Source organism: Apteryx rowi, unplaced genomic scaffold (assembly GCF_003343035.1).
Source record: "Apteryx rowi isolate R43461 unplaced genomic scaffold, aptRow1 scaffold_903, whole genome shotgun sequence".
NCBI classification, from domain to species: Eukaryota; Metazoa; Chordata; class Aves; order Apterygiformes; family Apterygidae; genus Apteryx; species Apteryx rowi.
In genome coordinates this window covers 223013-245622 of record NW_020451209.1, presented here as the reverse complement: position 1 = coordinate 245622, position 22610 = coordinate 223013, and the positions used below count along the sequence as shown (strand labels likewise).

Genomic DNA, 22610 nt, shown 5'->3' with positions numbered 1-22610 from the left:
GTTCATTCTCTATTACGGACAGTAAATATAGTAGGATGGCTATCTTCTTTGGTGGACCTAATTTCACTAATAATAATGCAAGTATTTGGTCTTCTGCAGCTTCTGGTATCAAGAACAGCTTTATATCTCTGTCTGCTAAACATCTCTGTTCCTTTTCAACCTTCTCCATAATACCAGGACTCTCTTGTTTTTTCCTATAAATGTAGAATTCTAATTCAGATGTTGAGGGCTCTTGCTTCCTGCCAGCAGGATACTGAGTACCAGTGCTTCTCTGACATAAAACCATTTGGTTAATTGTTACTTCTAAACTGAAAACAGAATAGCCCCTTTCTCTTTGGGTCACTCAGCACCAGCTTTCTGCCTTCCTAGAGGATACTCTCCATCCTGGACCAGAAATGCATCGAATTTTGCAAGCTAGAACTCAAGCTTCTGGGCTGATTCCTTACCCCAGCACATAGTCTTCTTATAAAGTAGGACCAGCTGTTCTCCCAAGTTGTTAAGGGGTGACAACACCCCCCTACACCACATCCTTTAGACTGAACAGCAACTTACTCTTCAATAGTTTCCATTAGCGCCTGGAAAAATGAGGTGCTTTTACTCACAGTACTGAATAACTCTGGAAGGGGTTTTGAGAGGTTTTTGTAGCTAACTTCTACATCTTATATTGAGGAGTATCCAAGATTAGCCATGTATTTAATGGGCTTGCTTTAGTGTCAAAAAGTTTTAAAAACATTTTATCCACTCCCCTCGTCAGTGAGATCTCCAAAGCAGTTTCCTAGTCTAATGGTGACCTGCAGCCAGAAATAGTTAACCATTCCAGTTTGTGCTTAGAGGCTTAACTTATGTCCAGAGCACATTCCAGAGCTGAAATTGCAGCTCGTGTAGACTTGTTTAAGTTAATGTTTAAACTAGCTGTGTGGGTACAAGAAAAATACAACTGCTGGTTCTGGTTCCAAGGGCCAGGTATTTAACTGGATTTTAGGATGCTCTCCAGTGTGTACTGAGCCCTGTTCTGCCACTGCTAGGAGCAATACTTGACCTAAGACAGCTGATTTACATCTGTGTGAGCTGCAGCTGCCTCCTGGAATTTCAGGGAAGACAGCCACAGAAATTTGGGGGTTGACAGATGAATTTTGCTGTAGCAGTTTAAAGAGGCTCCTGGCTCCATCTCTTTGTTCTCTGCATTTACTGAAGGTTACTAATCTCACAGCAGAATTCACATAATGGGCCAGGCATCTGTCAGAGAGACATCTCTCTCTGTAGAGTATGGCAAGTACACAGTTTGGTGTCTTTCCTTAAAACTGCCACCTCCACCATTTTGAGGAGAGGTTTGAGACATTTCAAACACCTGGACCACCATGCTGTAAACTGTGACTGCTCAGGAGCTATTTAATGAGTCAGAGTTCTAAGCCTCTGAAGCAAATGAGGCATATGTTGCCTCTTCTGAGAAGAAGGTTATTTCTGGCAGTAATATCTCATATTGCTACAAACAGATTTGCTAGAGTTCATCAATAATCTTTCCTTTGGCCAGAATTTGCCAGTTTACTTGCTGGATATGTCTTGACTCAGGTCCTGTTGAAGCTCATGTGAGCTGACACCTCTGTATCGCTGGCTGAGATGTTCCAAACGTCTTTGGTTCCTGGCTGCTCCGTAGCGTTGTTCTGTCTATGCTCGGGGAAGATCATGGTTGGGCACTCCATAGTGCGTAGCCTTAACCAATACTGTGTGGAGAAACGGAGGATGGGAAGGGCCTGTCCAGCCTGGTTCATATGCAGACTGCCTTCTGTGGATTTAATGACCAATATGAAGTGATATCAAGTTCAAGAAACTGTTAAACAACATATAGGTTATAAGGGTTCAGCAGCCCTGGGCGGTAAGTAATGTGAATCACCATGGCAGGCAGTGAGAATATGTCCAGAAATCCTTTATCTGTGACCAGTACATGAGACTGACACACAGAGAATATGGGGTTAGTAATCTGTGCATTTATAATGTTCAACTAGCTCAAGTCAGACCAGCTGTCCTTGGGGCAATCATTGTACAGCGATAGCTGTTTACCTGAAAGAATAAGAAATTTTTGACCCGTAAGGTCACAGCTATAAAATAAATTTTCCTTTCTAACACTTGCTCTAGTACCTCATCTTTGAAGCAAGAGGGTCCACAGAGGCTACACAGACCCTCCATCAATGTTTGGTCTTTTGATAATCATTACTGTGGTGAGTGTCCTAAAAGAGCAGTTATTTATGAGAACACAAATGCCACAGTGAGTCAGACCATCAGTCCATCAGTGCAGCCCCCAAAGGAGAGGCTGTTCTGGGAAGTACACCAGCCTGATTGCTCTCTGCAGTTCATTCTCCTCATGCTCCCACCATTCCATAGCTGTTGTACTAGGGATGCTAGAGGGCACGTTCCTGGTTTATTCCCCTTGATGTCTGCTTATGGACCTGTTACCCATGAGTTTGTGTAACCCCTTTCTGAACCTGTTGATACAGTCTGCCTCCACGTTCTCCTGCGTGCAGGTTCTGGAAGTCCACAGCGCCCTGAGTAAAGGAGCATGGATGTGGGGTGGTGATGGGGGGCGGGGGGAATGGGCTGGGGATACCATACAGCCTAAAGACTCTTTCACTTCTGTCATTTCATCTATCAGGTTTTGCCTCGGTGTAAGGCACGGTCAGAGGAGTGAACTGTCCCTGGGCATGCAGGTCTACTACATTTTGGCTAGTGGCAGGCAATGTGTGGGCAGCTGGAAGCTTGAGGAATACTCATGTGTATTGTTACTACTATAACAATCAGCTATTTTTTAATGCATATCACTGTTCACTGCTTTATGTATAGTACAAAGCTCCCAGCCCCAGTCTTATCCCACTGCAGTGAATTCCAAAGCCTTGTTGCACATTATGGAAAAATACTTCTTACTTCTTTGACATTTCCAGTCTTTCAGTTTCATTGAATACTGTTTTGCAGCAAGTGAAGGAGAGCTTTGCACGAGTTCAAACCTGCATTTCAGAGCTCCGTTCACTACCTAGAGAAGGCTGTTTCCCACAGGGGGGAAATGGAGTGGTACAGGCAGTGCAGGATGGATTGCAGCAGTTCAAACAATACAGCAGACACACAGCAGCAGGAGGTTCGACAAATAGTTCAGTTGAGGTAAGAAAACGTTGGGGAGATAGTGAGGGCCATCCACCAGACTTGCCACTTGTTGGCACATTAAGGTGGTAGTCTGTGTAGTATCTAGGTACCATGGAAGGGAGGAAGTAATTAACAAAATCAGCCCCCAAAAGAGGCCTGTATGGCAATCTGCTGAATGCTCATGGAAACATGTCACATTCAAGTTTGAGTTACTTATGGAGAGTGACTTACCTTACAGTACAGAAAAATGAATTTAATTTCCAGATATTTAAGACTGGATGGTTTTTAAGCTTTATTTTGATTACTTTCACAGAAGAAATGTATTGAAGGCAAAGACATTCACATTACTTTCTGGACATAATTTTTCTTTCAGCCTGCAGTTACATGCCGTGGTTATAGGCTCTGTATGGAACTTTCACTGATATCAATAGGACATGTGTGCAATGGTCCTCATTGTGCCTTAAAGTATGCCCACAGTTCATTAAAAGTGCATTTATACAGACAAAGGAAAAGCATTTCATTGTGAGACTAGTTGGTATAGTAGCAAAGGACAGGAAAAGCCTACAGAGTGATCATTGTCCTGGCCCTGTCCTCCTTAAGTCGGTTTTCAGGGTAAAATGGAAATATGGTCAGTATTTGGAAAAACAGAGTGTTTGTTTATAGTAGCATTTTCCTTTCTCAGTGACAGCTTGGGAATTTCACAGGACTCCCATTCTGCAAATTCCAAAAGGGGTTCCTTACAATTCGTTGTTGCCAATGGCTGTCTGAAATAACTGGAAAGGCTAAAAAGACCATTGTAAGCTGTGTACAGCAGCCAGCCCCTGAAACTCAAGGAGCATGATGTCTCTTCTTGGCATGTGTCCCTACGTAGGGTATATGGAAGAAGGATAACCCCTCTGACACCTTTACAGCAGACACAAAAAGGACAGTGCAACCTGGCTGCTTTCCCCATGCCCCAGAAAATTCAGGGCAGAACTGTGCCTGCTGAAACCCAGTTCACTGTGATGCAACGGTGCTTTGTCCCTACTCCGTGCACTTTACAAGGCCTCGATTAAGGTGCAGCTGATAATGCATTAAGAGCACTCTCTCTCACTTCCCACTTCATTTTCTTATAGGAACAGTGTGCATAGATGCAACACTAATTCCTCCTCTTCTGACAATTTACTAACTTGTATTTGCTCTCGCATGCTTGGATTAGCCTGGGTAGCTGGGTGTCCTCCACTCTGGGATTAGTTTGATCACATACCACTTTGTTGATAATTCCAGTAGGTAACCAAATGTTCCTCTTTCTGGTAGCAGATAACAGTGAGTTCTCAGGGTTTGTTGCATTAGACTTGGCCCTGCAGACCTGCATGCTCAGTCCCGTCTAAAGAGGCCCTTAGAATAGAGTCAATAATAACCTCAAGGTTGGCTGTCATGCCTAGTCTGAGCTGCAGCCTGATCAACACTTGTATGATCAATACCAGCATACCCAAACCAGAGAATGATGTAGTATGTTTTTGTATTTAAAATCCGAACAACAAGCAGACAAAAACCCACTTTCAAACTTGCGTGAATTCTGACTTGGAAGATTTTTGAGGGAGGAGGAGAACTCTAAAACCCAGGAGATGTAGACGTTCTTCAGAAATTTCATGCAGCAAGGTGTACTTCAATTGCTGCAAAGAGGATCTCTGCCAGTGAATATCTCATACAGTATTACAGAACCCTTGCAGAGGGTCAGCTGAAGAAGTAGGAGCTCCCTGCTGCCCTTGTAAGCAGAGCTAGAAGCCCATCACTGACAGCTGATCATGTAATCCCCTTCCCTTCATGACATTCAAACTGATGCCTGCACTGGAGACTTTGAATTTTCTTCTTTCCATACAACAGCAAATACCACAGGCATCAGTCACACTTGCCATCCCTGGCTTCCCCTCTGAGTTGCTCTCTGCTAACTATCTTTCATTCCCTTTTTTCACTGCCTTGCTTCACCTTCAGCTGTTTGTGACACAGGCATCAAATGTTTTTCAAGAATAAATGCCTTATGAAGCAGCAGATGATGGAAAAAAATAAATTAAGAATAGCTTTTTTGTGGCTTCGCTAGTGGATACAATTTATAGTGGTGTTCCTATTTCATTTGAAAAATACCCAGAATAAAACTACAGAAAGAGCTTGAAGTAGGTGGAGATTTGAAGCATGCATTTGATTTTAGCACAACACAGGATAGAGGGTTGAGAACTTCCAAATGGCAATATATCATGTTGCCCATCTTGAGGGAAGCTTCAGCAGAAAGATTAGTTCTGTGCAGAATTTCAAGGACAAAAGACTTTTCCCCAAGCTAGCAATCTTTCCAGTTCTGCATGCTGCATAAATTTAACCTGTAAGTGAAATTCAGTCTGGTGATTGAATCAGTCTTTCACAGAACTAAATGGGATCTAAATAGTGCCGTGGTCTTTGTCTTTCTGATAAGGGTGAATAGCACCACCAAATCATTAAGGTGGTCAAAAAGGAGCAGAAGAGTGCCTAAAAATTCTCAAACCATTGTCGGGAAATGAGAGCTGGTGATCACTGTAACAGAGAAAGATATTTTACCTTACAAAGGACCATGTTTCTAAAAAATGGCAGCTTCCTACCTCAGATACTTCAGTAATTGAAGTTTTGTTTTCATTACAAGAACTTCTTTATGCAGAGTAAGTTGGATTTTTATTTCTATTCTTTCTTCTCAGAAGGCACTTGAATGTTTTTGCTCAGACATGGTGTTTCTGAAGAACAAGGACAAAAAATATATATCTTCTTGGGAGTGAGGCCTGGATAACTTACACTTCTTTGTAATAAGCCAGTTAAACTAGGCACTTTGCTAACTTCGGCTGTATCAGGAAGAGCATGTGTAGTGAATGAGTACTTACAGCTTCCACAGGCATTCGGCATTTATTCCTCTGTGAAGAGTAGAGCAATTCTGTTTTTATAATACTTCAAAGCACTAGAAAATATATTAGGAGAAGTATTCCTGCATTGGACTGTGAGGGATGGACAAGATAAAATAAGCCTCATTTTATTCAATTTTCAGGACTCTCTAATTCAGCCTGTTTTTCTATGGGCTGAGTGTTAAGTTCTACCAGTACCGTTTCTTCCTTCTGTTTCAAAAGTTTGATGCCTTAGTTGTTTAAGTGCCCTCATAAATCAGTTGACTCCAGTATTTTGCAGTTAAAATTTAACCTACGACTTATCTGAAGTGTCTGTTATTCATCAGCATTTAATGTTTTATGTGTTGTTTTGGTGCATCCATACCCGATTGCCRAGCTGGCGTATCTCGGCAGCCCTGAGCGCCGGCCTTCTCTCTCGGAGTGTGAAGGGCTGAGACAACAGCTCGGCAAAGCTGCCTCTGCCTCCGCTCTGCCGCGAAATAGCCTCCTGCCAAGTCAAAGCAGCCTTTGGCCTGCCCAGCTGGGCCCACCAGACCTGTGGCCTGTCACCACCAGGGGAGTGGATTTAGGCCTAGATTATGTGAAATTCCCAGCATTGTTAGGGAAAACGCTGTCAAACCAAGTGTTTGAGGAGCAGCAGAATAAGCCGAGGGTTACGTTCACTCTGTGACTGCACTGAAATTGTCCTCTGTCATCTCCCACAGCAGTTCCCGTAGAAGTTCGCAAAAAGAAAGTACAAAATTACTGTTCTCTTTGGACAAATCTAATCATAAGGATTTTCTCCGTAACTGTGCTAATGTAGGTGGGGTGAAGTGACAATATAAATTTGCCTCTCATCCACTGCAGAAACAAAAACTGATCTTTCTGGAGATGCTTTTAGGTGGCAAGCCGTTCTGTAAGTCATCTTTCCTTTTCTGCAGTGATCATCTCCTGTCCTGTTACCTCGCCGCTGTCTCCATTTGTCTCTCCGCTGTAACCGTGAGGTATTCCTGACAGGAATCACTGTTATTCCACCAACTGTTAGCTCTCATTCAGCCACACTGACTGCTGCGAGTCGGGTCAGCTCCCTCCGATTCTGCAGTATTTCCGTCCAAACTCTTCCGCTTTCCCACGTAAAGCCTGCCTGCCTGTTTGCTGCCTGCCACTGAAGGTTGAGAGAAGGGAAGGCCACTTGTGCAGACCTGTGTCTGTTCCCACTCCCTCCCCTGCTCCCCGTGCAAAAGCATGCCATTACTTTCCCAAGGAACCAAGCTACTATCCCGATACCTAAACACACCTCACTTCTTTATTCTGTTATGTAATGGCACTGCTGTTTTGTAAATAGCTTKTGAAAGCCGTCACGTAAAGAAGGCCAAAACAAGAGTGGACAACATGCCCAGTGGGAATTTGCTTCACTTTTGTTGCTGCTATGTTTATACTATTCTGTGCAATCATCAGAAGGTACAGACAAGTTCTTGCTCTGGGCCCCCGAAAGTATTCGTGGAGTATTTTTCTGTGGCATTGCAAACCTGAAAGCCTTTTTATTGCATGCAAGCAAGTGACATGTGAACCTATAATATTATGCTAGTTGCCAGTTATATGTGCTACACTCCTGCAATCAGCTGACTTGCAAGAACTAATTCAGGATTAAGTGGAATGACTTCTATAGCACAGACACAGCACAAGAAGGAATGGCTGCAGAGCTAGTGTCAGAGACAAGTGGTGGCAGTGATTTTTGAGAATACCTGTTCCTTCTCTAACAAGCATAATCCTTGATTTATCACCAAGAAGGCTATAATCCAAGGCAGAGATAGAGAAGTAGTGCATGAGAGATGGATAGGCAAAGAAAAGACAGGTCAGGATTACAGAAGAGGTTGGCGACACGGATGAGAAAGAAATAGCAAAGAATCAGACTCATTCAGGTTGGATGGGACCTCAGGAGATCACCTAGTCCAAACTTCTGCTCAAAGCAGAGCCACCTGCGAGATCAGAGCACTTTGCTCAAGGCTTTGTCCACTCAAGTACTGAAAGGCCCTGAGGATGGACATGCCACCACCTTTCTTTGTCCCTGCTGCAGTGCCTGATTGTCCTTGTGGGGAGAAGTTTTTTCCATATGTCAAGTTGGAACCCCCAGTGTTTTAGTTTATGACCACCATCTCCTGCTGTGCACATGTGTAAAGAACTTGGCTTTATCTCCTCAATAACCTCCTCATAGGTACTGGAAGGCTGCTATTAGGTCACCTGGAAGCCTTCTCTTCTCCAGGCTGGACAAGCCCAGCTCCCTCAGCCTTTCCCTCTGGGGAAAGTGCTCCAGCCCCCTGACCATCTTGGTGGCCCTCTGCTGAACTTGCTCTAGTTTGTTAACATCTTTCTCGTATTGGGGAACCCCAAACTGGGCACGGTATGTAGATGTGGTCTAACAGGTGCTAGTAGTGGGGGAATAATCTCTTCCCTCAGTCTGCTCGCTATGCTGCTGTTCATACTGCCTAGGATGCTGATGGCCTTGTTTGCTGCCAGGGCRCAGTAAACAGTGGAGGAGTAAATAAGTGGGAACAAATCAGATCGCTGCTTGTGAAATACTGCATCAGAGGGAAGGCGCTTAGCAGGGATAGTGTGCAGAGTTGGGTCGGTGGAGAAAAGGCAGCCAGAGAGGGGCCAGACCTGCCACTGAGATACACTGGCTCATCTCAGTGGAGGAAATGATCAGTTCTCTGTGTAAAGCCTCTTCTTCTAGAATGAGTGACTTTTTTTGCTTTTGCTGTTAAGCTTCTAAAACAACACAAGTTAAACCAGAGAAAGGTTTCCGCGTAGTTCCCTCCACATGGAAAAGACTGCTCTGGAGCTGCGCGCGCAGGAGCACGCAGCCGTGGTGCTTCCCAGGCTGCGCCAGCCCTCTGCCAGCCACGCTGCAGGCAAGAGCTGGAGGGCTGCAGCGCCAGGGAGCATGGTGCACAAAGTCAAGAGCGGCACTTGCTGCTGCCCAGCGGTAAAAGGCAGGGAGGAGTTGATCTGACAGGACTACAAACAACAGTAGGATAAAAAATTCAGTATGTCAGAGGCCGGTGATGCAGTACACTTATGTGTGAATTCTTACCAGAAATGTGAGCTCTTAAGGAGGTGTTACAATTTAAACAGAAGTGCAATTTCTTTAGGGTGAGATGTGGATGGCCAGTATTTATGGCACATGAGCACCGTTGGCACCTTGCTTGTGCAAATCAGAAGCAGTCTTCAGGAAATGGCCATTTTCATAACAGTTAAATTACAAAGAGGCAAAAATATTCCTAACTGACTGTAGGCATAGGAGTAAGATTTTTGTTACAGCCCATAATCTGTTAAAACCCCAATGTTTATTAAAGTATTGAAAATGCTTACTCTTGAGATCCTGACTTCAGAGGGGCAACAACAGCAGCACCAGTGAAGCTGAGCCTCAGCAGCAGCTGCAGGACAGGCGACATCATGGTCAATCTACAATAGGATAAAAGCATCTTTCAAGTTACCTGTAGCCCATATTTTCCCATATGGTAATTTCCTAGTTTTCCAGATTGGGAAGTATAATGGCATTAAAGGACTATATCAGGGAACTGGGGCAATACGAAGGGATGTCGTAGTAGCTAGCTCAGTTTTTGTATATGGCAAACTTTCTTCTGGTCCCTGGACCATCATGGACTAGTGTCATTGGGGTTGTTAAGAAGACAAATGAGAGGTCATAGGCTACAGGTGTAATATAGCCATGGTTTTGATGAAATGAAGATGTATCAGTGTAGCAAATGCTCTGTCTATAGCTCTGCAAAAGATAATAGTATCTTTTAGATGGTTCAGCCCTCTGCGCCTCAAGAACAGTCCTTGCTAGACATTTTTTGTCAGTTCCCAAAAGAAGACCACAATCCCTTCTTTATTTCTAATACCTCACAGTTAAACACTAAGGATATGTCCCTGTACCCTCTGTGCTTGCATAACACTAGCCTAGAGTCTGGTAGCTGCTGGAGGAGGCGAGTGTAGCCCTAATTTCATCTGGGAAGTCCTGCTTTTATACTCAACTTTTTTATAGCAAGGACATACCTGTCTGCTGCAAGAATGAAGAAGACCCTATTCCCAAGTGGACAAACTCATCAGACAGTTTCTGCTCCCTGCCACAAAGGAAAGAAGGAGCCTTTGAGGACCCTGGCAGTGCAGTCGCTAAACCCTACCTGCCTGTCTCTGTGAGACGGCAGAGCAAGAAGGTGCCCCAGCAGGAGCCTAGGAAACCACAAAGTGCTGTGAGAAATGCAACCAGTTCCTAGAGGTCAGGCAACAGCTTGAGCCTTTCTGCTGCTTTGCAGCATCTGCAGACACCTGACTAGCAAACAGCATCTCTCAGCGGGAGAGCAGCTGCTTCTAGAAAGCACATCGTGGCTGCCACTTCCAAACATTCAAGTTACAAATCATACTCCAAATCTTTATATTGGCTGGTGATTAACAATAAACCATGGCTTACAGTAGTGATCAAAAATAAAAAGGAGTTATTTTCATTTGTCTTTTATAATACTGAGCCTTGAGTGAAAAGCAGCCTTACCTTTTCTAGTTCTCCTCCTCAGCCAAGAATGGAAGACAAAATCAATGAATTAAAGTCTTACAATCATTGGATTGCAGAGCTACTAAAAATAAATTAAAAAAAAAGACAGAGGCAAAGGACTTAGACTTGAATCACAAGAACTAGCAGCACACCCACTTTGATAACATATAATAGGTTATAGCAGTACCAAATTTATTGACACTGAGCCAGTGTAATTGGTCCCACTACTCCCACAATGATCATTATGTTTGCTATATATACTTGCTTATTTGTGCCACTTGCTCAAGCAGCAGTCCCAGTCTTTCCTGTGCCAAATACAGCCCCAAATGGCATTAAGTCAAACAGGATGCTAAGTGCTCTCTAGTCTAAATCCCAACATCTTGTTGCAGCAGTGACTCACAGGCTCTTTGTGTCACGCCCTGAACCAGGTCCTGTTCCATCTTCTTCCAGCAGTGGCGCAAAAGCTGTTGGCCTTCCTATACTGAGCCTCTGCATCCATTTTATGTTTGCTTAAATAAAGCCAAAGCTTAAAGAATGCCTTTAAATCTGCTTCTGAATAAATGAGATATTTTAGAGATCCTCTCTCCTCCCTCCACTGTGGTACCTGTGCTATTCAGATAGACAGTAGCCAGGCATCATTTCCAGCAAATTAGGTTAGAGGCAGCTCTTGCACTCACTTTGTGATATCTATTTCAGATTACAATTTTGACTAGCCAATCAGGCAAAGAAATGGTGAAGCAGCTGGAAAAGAAGTTAAAAGATGTAGATCTTGTGAGTCTGCGAAGACTACAAATCGTTGAGGTGTTGAAGAGAGACTTCCTGGAGCCTGAGGGTGCGGAGCAGAGTATGCCAGCAGAAGAGCCCGGCAGCGATGGTGAGTACAAAAGGGACAGGACTTCTGACAGCAAGACAACCACTAGTTCTCACTTTGGTCTGATGTCTGCCACTTTGCTTGGTGCCATTTAGTGTCACTCACGCAAGTGGGGACTATTGTACCTGGAGGAATAGCAAGAGGTTTGTACCACAGCACCGCTCTGGGGCTTTATCACTTCTGGAAAGAGTTAGCACGTAGACTTGGTTCTTCTGGAGTTTCAGCATTTGAGGTTGCCTAGGGACTTGCTGCATTACTGCATGTCTTGGTATTACCCAAAGTAGTAACTAGGCGCCTTGAATTCGTGTGCAGTACAGCTTTATTGAGGGATTAGAGAGAAGAAATGCACAGAACTTAAGGGGGAAGCGCACATGCAGACACACATACCCTCATATTGCTGAACGCTGTCCTGGACAATTGACTGACTGATCTTCTTGGTGCAGGCAGAGGGAGCCAGGATGCTTGAAACAAACAGGCAGGGAGAAGCAGGCAGGCCGCTTAAAATTTCAGTGTTYGCACAGAGATAAAATCCCACCTCCCAACTCAAGATCTTGTCCTGTCCAGGCCACATCAAGTACTTATCCTGTTGACTAGCTTCTTTTTTTTTCCCCCTTGCTTAGCTACTTCTTCTTTTATCTGTGCTTAGAATACTTTTTCTCAGCTCATAAGCTTGTACTGCTTCAGTAACCAGTAATTGCCCATCAATGAGTTCTTTATAACCCTGAAACCTCTATTTTTCAATCCAGGTCTCCCTTTTGAAGGTCTTTGCTGTTATCCCAAACTTAAGCTCACCATCAGCAAGAGACACCTGGTACCAAGCTCTGATTCACAGAGCAAGTTCTCACAAGTTGGTCATGAGCTTATTAAGCTCTAGTCCCGATGCCTTGCAAAGTTAGCATAAGGCCTGTTACTAGTAATGGCAATATTGTTTTTCTGAGTCACTAGAAGGGCAGGGTGATAAGTCCTTACATCATCCTCCTGCCATTCCCCGTCTTGTTTACTACACAGTCTAGTTTCTGCGGCAGGTGAGAGGGAGTCCTTCAGAGAGCAGCCTCCATGACTACCTAATCCTATTAGGCCCAACACAGGACTTTTTGTTGTGCATTTAGTGAAGCAAGGGTTCAGCTGAAAAAGTGGTAGTGAGTCTCAAAAGGGATGATATTGGACACTCGCCTCCTGCAGCTGTGCTCGTTGCAGAGGATTCAGTATGCTGAGAGCCCAGCTGAGCCGGTTAAAAATTCAGAACAATGACCAGAGAAGTGTCCTGTTCCTGCAGGATGCCAAGCAGTTCATTTAGCTGACAGTACTGTTACCCTGGGGCAGAGCTCAGCCCAGCACCTAGGAGCACCCCGTTATGGGTTCTGTTAGTTGGCGGGGAGCATTTGCTCCCTCTATCAGGAAAAGACCAAGCCACATAGTTTCTCAAATAGCATTTCATCTCTGGGAAAAGAGAAACAGCATTTTTATTGACAGTCTAGCCCTAAAGCCTCTGGTTATGAGCCTCTAAGCCATAAAGATGACTCCTTGGTTACAGATCTGCTTGCCACCAGCCAGCAGATGTCTGTTTTTCTGTACCAGAGAAAGTGTCAGACCCCAGAAATAGACTCCTATTCCATGGTGTGTGGGAAACAAGTGTATCAGGCAAGAGTGACAAGAGGTCACAGTGATACTCAGAGCTCTGACACACAGGACAGATGTTCAACCCATGGTGGTTCACAGACCTGCCATGACATAACCCTGGCCTGACAATCTGCTCTCACAAACCAAAGCGCTCTGCTGAGGTCCTGTAAACAGGTTGGCTGTACAACAGACAGGGACACTGCCACCAGATTTTGGATCAAAGATCCCTCTACAAGACAAAAACAAAAAATAGCAGCACTGCATGAGATCAAAGATCCACCTGGCCCAGCGCATTGTTTGTGCAAGCATAGAGGTGACCAGTGGTCTTAAGAAGACCTATAAGAACAGGCCAAGAAATAGTGACACCTTTTCTACGAGACTCTCAGATTCTGGAATTCCCTGGCTTAGGAACCTTCTGAGCTGGGGATTCATCTTTCTTATTGAGCTAAATAGCTCCCCATGGATTTTTCTTCCATTAGTTTGTTTAGTGGTTGTTTGAACACACTTTTGAGCATACTTTTAATACCCACAGCATTCTTGTGATAGTACATTCTGCATTTGTATTTGTATTGCATCCAAAAAATCATCTCTCTTTTTAAATCTTCTCCCTGAGAATTTAATTTTGTGCCCTCTCCATCTCAGATTGAGATGTGAATAACAGTTGCCAATTTATTTTTTCTGTTATTTCTTTTTTATATAGCTCTTTACAGCTCTACCATAGAGCTTAAAGATCTTCAAGTTTTATGAATCTGATTAGCCTGAAAATGATTTAATATATTTTTAATAGCTTCAGTAAATTGCTCTCAAAATGTCTCTATGACTTTAATATTAGATTGCTAGAGTTTATGCTCTTTTCATGGTTGGCCCTAGCATCTACTTTTTGATATTTACGGTTAATATCTTTACAGTTAATGACGTCCATGTGTACCAATGAGAGTGGAAATATGTTCAGCCTGGGCTTCTTGAGAAGTCTTTGTATCACTGTAAGTTCTGTTGCATTCTGCAGTTTCAGTTCCTGGATCCTGTGCCCAATTTGTAAGGGTCGGTTAGCTGTGTCCTTTTAGCCAAACTTCCTCAAGGTTCTTTCATCTCACTGTCCCAAATTTCCAAAAGAGATGGTTTAAATTTGGTTCCCAAATGAGGAAGCTCTGCTGTCCTTTATACCTTTTGATGACACCACACATCATTGATTTTCTAAACATTCCCAGTATTACTTGCAAAACAGTCTTCCTGTCAGGCAGGAGGGTCCGTACGAGCCAACTGCTATTGGCACCTTTCCCCTTTCTCTTGTGCGGATGTTTCTCGGATAAGATGGGGCTAAGTGTCTCAATACCTGGCGTCTCACGTTCATTCCATTAATCCTTATATGTTCTTCCCAAAACCCTGATCAAAATCCCACGTTCCAGCCTTCACCAGAACCTTCCTTTAAAATGTACTTAAGATTAAGGAGTTGTTTCTCTTCTGACTTAACATCCGTGACTCCTGATTTCAAAAGGGAGAACAGGAAAGTGTTGTTTTCTTAGCTTCAACTGCATTTCTTCAGTACAGCCACCATCTGTAACGACTAAGCTGGATCTTGGTAAGGTAGACTGGAATGGTTTGTTCAATATTTCATCTGTCTTTCCCAGTTAATTTGGCTGCATTAATCTTTTCCTTTTAACAGGCTGCCTGTAGTATTTCTTTTAGTGGAGAGTTCTCTTGGCCATTACCTAACTGGAGTAAAGGATTTTTTGGTCTTGTCTTTTAACTAGTTACAGATTTCAAGAGTATGACAATTTCATTTCCTTCATAACACAGAGGTACAGTTTTATTAAATTTCTGGATCAAGCCCGCAGTTTTTGGAAGATCAAGAACCTTTAGCAAGACATCTAGTTTTAATGTAAAGAAATAAGCTGGAGAACTCTGTTATAGATCAGCAACAGCCACCCATTAGCACTGGTGCCAAGTTTGGAAGCCAAAGAAATTTGGACCAGCTCTAGCAAAGAAGAGCTACAGCTCTTGATTATTGCTATACAATTATTTGCTTCACATTATAAAGGACACAAGTTTTGTTACTTGCAGAGTCCTTGAAAGGAAGTAACAAGTACTCATGTATAACATTAGGGCAGTCAGGCAGCTCTTTTGCATGCAACAGTAGCACTGAGTTTTATTCTTACCAAACCTGAAAAACAAGCTGGTCATTTCTTTCAGTATGTGTGGTTATCCTATTTAAGGGACATGAAAGTGAAATTTTAAGCACAGTTTGCAAAAACATTACCGCTGAGGTGAAATCATACATGTATTTAAACCAAGCCATATTAATTTAGTGACCTTCAAAATGGCACGGTCTAAAAGTATTAGGAAAATGGGAAGAAAAGAAGAAACTCATTGCAAATCTCACCTAATGGAGGTGAGATTTCCAAGACTGGCTGATGATCAAACATGGGTCACTGAATAGGAAGCAAAGCTTTGCCTTTAGTATGTTCTAAAAGCACAGAATACTTCTTTTAAATGCCATTTGGAAAAGCCTAATGTAAACTTACCTTCAAAATGAAAGAAGTAATGTAGCAAACAACTACATGAACTGAAAACATTTACTAGACCATCTGCTTCACTAAAGAAGTTTGCAACAGCTAACAAAATTGTTTCAGCAAGTCTAGCAAGCAACTGTATATTGCTTGAGAACTACTATCACAGTGTGATGTGGCAAAAACAATGCTTTCTGGCATTTAGTCATTATTTGAAGACATTGATAACAAAACTGAGATTATTGGACATATATATGTACATATGAAAGCCATGCAACAGGAACACAGTTAAATTAAGAATTAAGGAGCTGGGGATGACATTTATAAATCAATTAGAAGATCATTGGGATAAATGAAAGTTTGTTTGTTTGTTTTAGATAAAAGGATTTTTGGAAGCTCTGAGACTTGGTTAACAATTATGGCTTCGTATTTAGGGGATACAAAAATGAAAGACATTGCAAAACTTTCCAGGAACAGCTACAATTGTAATTTCATGCACAGTATAAACCACTGTCATGGAAAGAAACAGTCCTAAATCCCTTCCCTTTGGCTCATTCCTCCTTCAAAACTGCTTCTCTTTTGCTAGAGAAAGCGCTTGTAATGCTGCTTGGTGATCACTATCAGGGAACTGGTCGGGATTCAAACTACCCTGGCAAAAGAAAAAAAAATTACAGAGGCTGTTTTCACTTAGCCTGCAAAGCCTGCAGACCTCTGCTGCAGGGTATCAATGGCATCTGTTTCCTTCTTTAAAGAAATCCTGCAGATTTTCATACCATTTATACAAGTAGAAAAACCTATCCTGAGATATAATCATTGTGATTAAATACTTAGCTCTCCTCCCCTTCCTGCCCCAACCATCTCAGGAGTTCTGGAAGTGAAGTTTAAGGGAACAAGACAAACTCTAATTAATGAGCATGAAGAAGAAATAGTACTTATTTGTGCAGTTGTTGCATATCCCTGTGCAGCAGTCAGCTTTGGTGAATGCTGGATAGACAGAAACAGCCCTTTAAAATACATATCTCATCTAGGCTGGAAGTTTCCATGTATGCAAGAAAAAACACTTAAAGGTTTGATTATGCTGCTGAATATCGTGTTCAAGACAGATAATTGCATTGGGGAAGGTACAGGGAGCAAGGGGGAAGTTCAACCATTGCAGGGGTAACAGCTGTGACTTTGGTTCAGGTTGTCTGTGACACACATCACTGTATTATTTTGCCAGATAAAATGTGCTTGGATACCATGGTTTCATGATGCCCTGATGGGCAAGTCAGTGAGGAACTGGCGTTTTCTTGCTGAAGTCCTTTGTGGAATATATGGTATAACCCTGCTTCCTTCTGCTGGACTTTCTGTGGGACTGTAGGATCTTCAAGGCACAAATCATCTTGTTGTTTTGCTTATACTGCACCTAGTGCAGTGAGATCTTAATCCACTGCAAGGGTTCCTGCTGGATATATAATAAGTAATAACAGTCAGCAATGAACGTGGTCTGTGTTATTTTATTATCACATAGTACTAGACCACAAATTGCTTCTTCCAGAGCCTAGAAGATGTGGAGATGCAAAATCTGTATCCTGAATAAGCGCCTGATTTAGGAGCTTTTGCTCTCACACAGTAAATTTCCTCTCTCTTTTACCATAGCAGGAAAAGAAGAGCAACACACAGTAACAATTTCTTATGGCACTGAAAGAAGGAAGGCAGGATCAGAATATCCCCTCTCATAGGCTCATTTCCAGGTTAATGCAGCTAGAAAAGACTCCACTGTTTTGAGGGAGGTCCTGCAGTTAGCTAGTCTTATAATGGCTTTGAACATGCTAAGGAACAGCCTGTCCTGGGTGAAAAACGTTTGCTGTTTTATTCACAAGATCAACATTCTTGGGAGAGTGAATTTCTAGGCAAATAAAGACCATGTGGAAGGATTGCTTTTTCAACTGCAAAGCAGATTCTGTGGGACAGAGACTAAACCTGCCGTGTTTCTTTAATCATAAAACATCAGGGCTTGACAGACTTCAGACTGGAGTAAAACTCATGATACAATACAGGTCCTGTAAAGAGACTGATAAATACGGTATTTGTGGAGGGAATAGTGTGTTAGAGTAATGGATACGATGCAGTGGGCTAACCTCTAATCGATAAGAACACCAGAATTATCATTATGGCTTTCTCACCCCCTTTATGAACACTTAAAACATCTGGGCTTTGCCAAAAACGCTTGCTAATAGGTGTTAATATTTGTGTGACTGCAAGGCAGGCAAGAGAGGGTTGGATACCAGCGGAGAGAGACACTCAAAGTTTGTGATGGGTTAACCAGGATAGATCTAATAAATGACTTGCACTCCAGGCTGCACAGGAGCTGCGAGGAGGGGTCGCCGGCAGGAGGCTGCTGGATGCACAAGTCGGACGCATGGGCTGGATGCCGAGGTGGGACTCCCCCTGCGTGTCCCAAGGGGCCCCCTTTTATCTACTAGAACTATTTCCTTATCTTAGCTGTGCCAACCTTGAGACGCTACTGTCCGGGAAGTCGGGAAGCAGCTAGATGTTGTTGACAAAAGGGAATATGCATGCCTGGCCCTGATGGGAATTTGGTCAGTGTGTAGTTTGACACGCTGGGCCTGCTACCACCTACTCTGCTGGTCACTGACTCCTCGCCAGATCTTCTGCAGGTGTTCTCACTACAGTTTGTATGCCAGATAGATGCTGGACCTATCCATCTGTGTTTTTTTTTTTTGGGGGGGGGGGGAATGCAAGCACTGAAACTAAGGCACTGATACATTTTTAATGAACATGATCTATCTTCTGCAAGTCCCAGAAAACCTTTCTCTATATGTGCTCTGCAGATGGTTGACCAATAAATGGCTCTGCATGCTTACTCTTCAAGGATTTCAAGAGTCATCACACAGCAAGCATCAGCATCCCTATCCTTTCTTCCTACGAATGAACAGCAATGAATTTATTTTTACAATTGCCATGTATTATATCAATTTAAGATACATAGGTGGCTACGTATCTAGCAGAGAAGAGAAAATCAAAGAATAGGAAAATATTTACTGAAAAAAGAACTAAATCATTATTTACCAGGCCCAAATGCTGTCATTGCCCTTGTCACCTGTATACACACTATTTGTCAGACTAAATTATAGGCATTACCTTGTGCTTTGTCTTTTGAACAGCTGATGACACCTTCAGTGCATAGCCCAGAGGAAGACTAAGACTAACGAACATAGGGAGTTCATCACTGTGGAGTTCAGGCTCTCCCGGTCTGCATTCTGCAAGGGGATGAGAACAAAGACCATAGTGTCAGGGCAAGCGACTGGCAGCAGTAATAGCTCTGTTCATGCGAACAGTCTCCAGAGAAAAGCTGTGAATTCCCTTCCTGCAGGGTATCCTCCAGCATTGCTACATGCAGGAGGAGCTCATGTTCCCATAAGCATCAGAGAAGACTGGGGGGAGGCATGATAACTGTCATAAGGTACATTAAAAGAGCTGCAACCAAAAAGAAGAGAATAATCTGATAACTACAGATTTGGGTAGAACGAAACCAAAAAGGAATTAAATGTCCTTATAGCCAAAGATATTCAGACTGGACATTAAGAAGGAAAGGCTTTCAGTAGTAAGGAAACTATGAGGCACCTGTTAGGGATAGCTAGGTAGGAGCTGATTTTGCTTTGTGGCAGAGCCACAACCTGCTTGGTCCCCTTCCAGCCTTGAGGAAGGCACTGAGAAGACAACTGGAAAGTAAAAGTCCTGCTCTGATGGCCATACTGCAAAAAGTATGTCTGCAAGTTGCAGAGCATTTGAAGAATTACAGTCTTTATTTTAGTCTTAGATATTTGCTGCAGAGAGAGACATTAATGAGTTTAACTGTTTTTTTTTTTTTTCTTTTAATGTAGGGGAGGATGCATAGTGTCATTTTTGCAGTCTATATATACTAAGACAGAAAAAAAGAATTTCTCATTGTAAATGGATATAGCACTGTAATTTAGTCCTCAGCCAGCTTGATAAACACATTTGAAAAAGTGCTCTTTCTGCTATGTATTCATCTGCTCTGAATACTTGTTTCACATCTTATTTATACCATGACCCTATTAATGCTGGCAGGCTGTTTGCTGCTGCCAGGTTTGCAAAGGGACGTATTACATGTTTTATGCCTTTTGCAAATTGTTCATCAAATTCTATTTTTTTCACCTTTGTCTATTATGTCTTTTTAAATTTTATTTGCTAGACTTTATGATAGGTTCTCACTTGGACATACCTTTGGGTTATTATTTTGGGGTGTTTTGGGTTTGGGGTTCTTTTTGGAAGGCTTTCATCTTGTTTATGATTGCCCTAACTCTGGCTGTCCAGCCAGACTGGCATCCATTTGTCCATTCCTAAATATTGTTGTTGGAACATATATATTTGCTCTGTACCTCCAACATGGTGGCTACATGTCCTTCCAAACATTTTTGGCTTCGCCTTTTAATTTCTTTTGAGCAAGTCTCCTAACTTTATTCATTTCCCTTGTTTGGAACTGAAATGTAACTGTGGTGGATAGCTTGGGCTGTTGTTGCAAGGATGTTGAACTCAGAGATTACGGTTACCAAGCAGCTGATCTTCAGTGTGTGTTGGTCAGATCCAGGTCGAGTTTTGCTTCTGCTCTTGTCAGGTCTGTGACTAGAGTCTCCTTTAAACAGGCATTGAGGGTGTTTAGCAATTTCGTTGTGGGGCCATGCTGCAAAGTAGCGTTTATCATCTATGTTAGTATGTTAGTTAGTAGTAGTTAAGTAGTTAGTTTGGTATTACAAAGTTTCCCATTAGTACAGTATTTTGGTTTTGCAGTCTCTCTGATTTCTCATAGTATCATGCATCTGGTGTCCCTTGCTTGGGGCAGCAGGGGAGAAAATGGTTTAAAATTGCTGAGAAAAGTCTTTAGGGCCAGTGCTGTGATGAGCACAGCGAAGGATGGTTTGTTTGCATCGAGCACCACTGGTCCTCTGCAGACAAAAGTAGCCAGTGCACCTGCCCCACTGCTGAGACGGGTGATGGTTTGGCCTGTGGGGCGGCTCCGAGGAGGCTGGCATCAAAGTCCTGTGTTGTGATTTGCATGGTGATGCCTTCTGAAGTGCCTCCTGCGAGAAGGTGCTCGAGGAACTGACTGGATATAGCGTAGTGGAAAAGGCAGAGGAATATTCCTTTCTATGGCTGAAAATGTTTCTGCAGTTTTCATCCTCTTTCCCTACAGACATTGCAATCCTGGGAATGGACATTGACGTTCAGACCGTAGAGGATAATGTCATCAGCTTGGAGATGCTGTTTAAAACCTGGCTTCATGACTATGGCACAGACAGAGAACAGCTCCATCTCCTCCTTCCATCAGGAGGCTTCAGCCATGCCGCTGCGGCCAAGAGCAGTCTAAGTATTTCATTTTCTCTCCCTCTCTGCTAGGAGCTCCTGACTCCCACAGCCTTAAAGATTCCCCAGGCCCTTCCAGGGCATGTTCTCCCACATTTACAGAGCAATGTAAGGCCTCTGGGTTACTCTGAAGTCTGTCTGTAGTTTCTGTTGTCTAAGACTGAAAAGGGTCTCCTGCTTAGACAGCTTCTAGTTTGGTGCAATGTCCTGTGGCTGCCGACACGATAATCCATTTCCATTCTGCCAGCAAAAATGTGCACTGAAGAGCATGTGAATTTATAACCGCTTGGTCAAAGTAAAAGGGGCCTGACATACCTGAGAGCCAGGGACCTTCTGGTTCGATTGTGTGGCCCCAGACATCATGTTCCTTGTGTTTGATAACTAAAAAGTTCTGTGCCAGAACTGTGCTTAAATAAATGCTGTCTTACAAAGTGATTCAGCTTAAATTTTTATCAATTGATTTAGCACTGAAATAGCTAATATTATGTCTGGAGCTGCCAAGAGTTATATTATAAGAACACATAGGAAAATTTATAAGGATTATGCATTATTTTTTTCCTTTAAGGCTCTAAGTCCCAATCCCTAACACACCTTTGGGTGAGCACTGAAAAAAACCCAACAGATATAGCAGAGGTAGGTGCTTCCCATAAGCAGTTGTTGGCTGTATCGTCACCATTGCACTGCCATGGGAATCTGTACACGAGGTCCCAACAATCCCCTTTCCGTGCTTTTGAAGTATGGTACTATTTTTAAACTCACAGCTTCCCATTGCCATGGCAGCAGAAGCACACCTGCTTTCTGCTCGTGATCCACAGGCCAGGTCCAGTTTGGAAACAAGGCTCGTAGAGCAGCTGGTGTTCTCTCTTGCGGGTTTGTTCTGCATCAGGCAGATCAGAAAGCTTGGTGTGGCTTTTTATTTACATAGTGGCTAGCATAAAAGCCTCCAGACTGCCACAGATAATTTTTATGATAGTTTGTTAAAGGTGGATTTTCCTCCATCATAATGCTGAATTTCATACTTCACATACTGCCTTATTATAGCTAATAAGATAATGCAAGTTAGTCTGCAGTCAGTTTTTGTTCCATCTTGCCACAATCAAAGAGTTTGTAGAAGGCCAGAGAAATTGTCTGCAGCCGTGGATCGTATTACACCGGAGTGCGTGTGATCAGAGTGACGTGTTTCCCCACAAATACAGATAGAGTAGCTGGCAGGAAAAAGTGTGGCCCTAACCCCAGTGTGGGGTTAGGAAATCTGCTTCTGCTCCATCTTCCACCGGGCAGACAGGTCCTCAGCTCCAAACCCAGAGTTCGCCTGCCCGGTCACCAACCAGCCATTTCGCAGCCAGTTACCACCGTGCCCACGGCAGCGTGGCCATGGGACTTGAGATGTCACTGCAGGGAAGGGAGAGGCCAGCGTGCACGTCCGAGTTCTGCTGCGGGTTCTTTGCAGGGTTGCTGAGGTGCTGATATATCAGTTTATCATCCACAGCAGTGTGTAGGGTGCTTGGCTGGGAGAGACACGGGAGTTTCTCTTGTGTATAAAACGGGGATAACGTGTTGCCTTGTATCACAGGCTTTACCTTTGTTCTTCCTGTGTAGTTGCTGTTGCTAGCAAACATTAATTTAGCATTTGCAAGTACTTTGAGCATGTCATGTGATAAGCA

The 22610-nt window shown here is 43.2% G+C and overlaps 1 protein-coding gene across 2 annotated transcripts in view; it reads left to right on the top strand.

Annotated features, from left to right (window-relative positions):
- M1AP (meiosis 1 associated protein) overlaps positions 1-22610 on the top strand; it is a 40698-nt gene that overhangs the window by 12644 nt on the left and 5444 nt on the right. For both annotated transcript variants that reach the window (XM_026091478.1, XM_026091479.1), the window contains exons 3-4: positions 11257-11434; positions 20777-20950. In XM_026091478.1, coding sequence (XP_025947263.1) covers positions 11257-11434; positions 20777-20950 — 352 coding nt within the window. The remainder of the gene's footprint in view (positions 1-11256; positions 11435-20776; positions 20951-22610) is intronic.